Source organism: Limulus polyphemus, unplaced genomic scaffold, assembly GCF_000517525.1.
Source record: "Limulus polyphemus unplaced genomic scaffold, Limulus_polyphemus-2.1.2 Scaffold10996, whole genome shotgun sequence".
Taxonomy (NCBI): domain Eukaryota; kingdom Metazoa; phylum Arthropoda; class Merostomata; order Xiphosura; family Limulidae; genus Limulus; species Limulus polyphemus.
In genome coordinates, this window is record NW_013676606.1 from 2,948 (window position 1) to 6,276 (window position 3,329).

The 3,329-nt window shown below is 35.5% G+C and overlaps 1 protein-coding gene across 1 annotated transcript in view; it reads left to right on the forward strand.

The window, feature by feature from the left end:
• Positions 1 to 1,385: 1,385 nt before the first annotated feature.
• Positions 1,386 to 3,329, forward strand: part of LOC106476601 (forkhead box protein K1-like) — a 10,851-nt gene continuing 8,907 nt past the window's right edge. Inside the window, exon 1 of the mRNA XM_022380413.1 lies at positions 1,386 to 1,616. Coding sequence (XP_022236121.1) covers positions 1,461 to 1,616 — 156 coding nt within the window. The 5' untranslated portion in view covers positions 1,386 to 1,460. The remainder of the gene's footprint in view (positions 1,617 to 3,329) is intronic.

Genomic DNA, 3,329 nt, shown 5'->3' on the forward strand with positions numbered 1-3,329 from the left:
CTCTATAATTACCATCCCCATAGCTGTAAATCTGAAGGGTTACAACGCTAAAAATAGGGTTTCGATACCCGTGGTTGGCACAGCACAGATAGCTTATTATGTAGCTTTGTGCTTATCTGTCAACAAACAGTATATAATAAACCCAAGAACTTCTGTGTTAACTATGAAATTTTAAAATCAGCACGATTTTAAGACTGCTTATAAAATAAGAAGTATTTATTCGGCTAATTAAAAAAATATATAGAATATTCAGAATTTGGGAAAATAAATTATTTGAATTTTTTAGTAAATAAATAAAACGTGTTTTTCAATTACCCCTATATAAATATATATATAAATATAAATATATATATATATGCAATTATTTTTAGCTTCACTGACTTCTGCGTGGAATTTTTTGTATTATTGTTCGCCTTATCTGTGCTTTAATTTCATTGGAATTTTTATGATAAATATTAAGGTGTATCCGTTGTGTTTACAAACCAATGTATTATCGTTATTGGGCGTGACCTTGATGGCCTTATCGATGTTTTGCTGGGATTAATAATTTGCTTGCCATAGGCCTGACCTTCATTCAAACGCGCTGGGTTTTAGGGTTGAGATTACGTGTACATGGCGGGTTTTCCCCACGAGCACCAAAACTTTTATACGTAGAATGTATTTTGATATCCAACATCGTGTTGTTATCAAGTATCTTATATAATACAGTTACTATTATTAAAGCCAACACAAGTATTCCGTTGGATATATTTTTTCCGTCATATTTACAGTTGTGAATTTCGTTACAGGTTTAAATATAATAGTATTTCTTAGTGTGTTTGTAATTAAGCCCAAAGCTATACAATAGGCTATTTGTGTTCTACCCACCTCGGGTATCGAAACCCGGTTTCTAGCGTTGTAAGTCCGCAGACATACCGGGGGGGGGGGGCTGCTATTTCTAAACTCGTGAAAATGTGTGTTTTAAGAAAACTGTTCATTTATGGTAAATTTTCAAATGTGTAGTGATTGAAAAAAATGTCTTCGGCAAGTATAATAAAAAGATGATGTCACTTATAGTGAGTTTAAAATGTTTATCGGTGTACCTTACTATATATAAAGTCGGGAATTGACAGATGTGTTTTGTTGTTTTTTGTCTACCGAAACTAGTAGTAGAGGGGGGGGGCTCTTTAAACAAATACTGCCTTATTTTGCAGTTTTTCAATTAATTCTGTGTAGATTAGCCTTATTAAACAATCGTTGATGTTTGTCAGGAAATGTCTATTTCAAGAAGGATTTTTTTTTTTCAATCTTTGTTATGTGATGACAAACGGCAGTAAATATTTTAATTCAACTACACGACAGCTAGTAGCGTGAATTAACATGTTTACCAATACACTTACACCTTAGCTCCCGCCATATTAATAGCATAATTTGCTTTCTGTAGATGCGTTTTTAGGTTTCCTAGCACCAACATCAAGGTGATGTTCCAGTCTCTGGTTGATGAGCTGAATCCTCCATTCCACTCCCAGATTCTCGACTCCCCCATACGTAAGCCCATGGTACCGCTCAAGATCACCATTCCGGAACCGGAACTCAATTTGGCAAGCCCCATTCCTTCTCCAACTGGCACGATCAGGTAAGGATTTGATTTTCTGTTATTTATCATTATAATACTGACATCTTATTACTAATTCTATTTATTTTACTGGATAAAATGGTTACCGAGTTACTTAATAATGATATTTAAAGTGAACAATTATTTTCAAGAGAAGTTAGCCAATCAGTGTGCTGTTTGTAAGTTTTAAAAATAATATTCTTATTTCTGCGTCTGAGATCAAGACATCGGCCTGTGTCGGTAATCAAATAATAGCGTTAATTATTCGTCACATCATTTTAGGAGTTATGATATAGCTACTTCTTGCGGATTAAATGAAATGTATAGATCTTTTTGTTCGTATTTATAGATTAGGCGCGAATTAGATTACTATGTTTTAAGATTCTATTATTAGCGCCACCTAGTGGTATAAACGTGACCGAGGTATACACTGACAAATTTCAGCTACTGCCAGCTTTAAAAAACAACGAGTAATCGAATCAATACACTTAACAGCTCTTTTTAAATTATTTACAAGTTTGTTTGTTGGATTTCGCGCAAAGCTAAACCAGGGCTATCTTCGCCAGCCTGCCCAAATTTTGAACAATACGACCAATGTTTGGGCTACTCTTGTCAATAATCACTATTATAATGACCTTAAATTGTGGAACGCGATTTGTTTTGGTAACGGGACACGAACCGTTGATCTTCGGCTCAAAGTTTGGCACGTTAACTACTGGTTCGATCTCGGCCCCAAATTTGTCAGACAGGGTATCACGCGCTATGAAAGATAATTTTACAAAATATTGTGTGATGTCACCAAGGGACGATATGGGAGCCTGCTTTGATTGGCGTATCTTATTCTTGGACATAGAATGAGTAATAACGTTTCAGACTGATGTTATAGTGGTGAAAATATGACATTTTTTATATATTCTTGATAACAGAAAATCATCAATGTTTTTGTTTAGAATCATAACATTAATATCGAATCTGTTTAATCATAAGATATGTTTTTTATGGAATATTTCGAAACAGGACAACGTTTTTGTTTGCCCACGTATACGTGCTCTTACCCTTTCAAATCACAACCTTGAACAATCCACAGGAAAAATAAAGCCCTCTTGTGGGTGGAATGAAAAACTCTTTGCCACACCCCGACGTCTGTTTCTATGTGATGCGCGATCTAACTACGAAGCCGTGTCTCGAACCACGGGACACGTGACTGTGAGCAGACGTTCGGTGTTTGTAAACAATCCAAGTTTGGCGTTTCAGTATCGAGGCAGATTGGACGCTAATTATTCAACTCATGGTTATAGGAACGTTACACCAGTGCCGTTATGGGGTATAGATTCCATCAGGAATCCACAGATAGAAATATTGGGGGTGTTTGAAAATTAACGAATTGCATAGGAAAACAACATAATAACTTGGTTCCTTATTTTCATCTGTTTAAGTGGAACCAAAATAAATTACGAACACAATTGTTTTCTATATTTGCGATTCGTGTTTAGAAAATAACGTTTTGAAATAGATTGGAATATAAGATTGTGTTGTTGGTTTTATTTCGATAAATCATTTGAAACGTATAGCACAATCACCCACGTCATAAAACCGACCAGTAAACCTTTATCAAGTTTCTGACCTTATGAAGTTCGGCAGCGCAAACTAACTTTAACCTAACTTTAACAAAATACTGCCCCCCAGTGGCACAGCGGTATGTCTGCGGACTTACAACGCTAGAATCCGAGTTTCG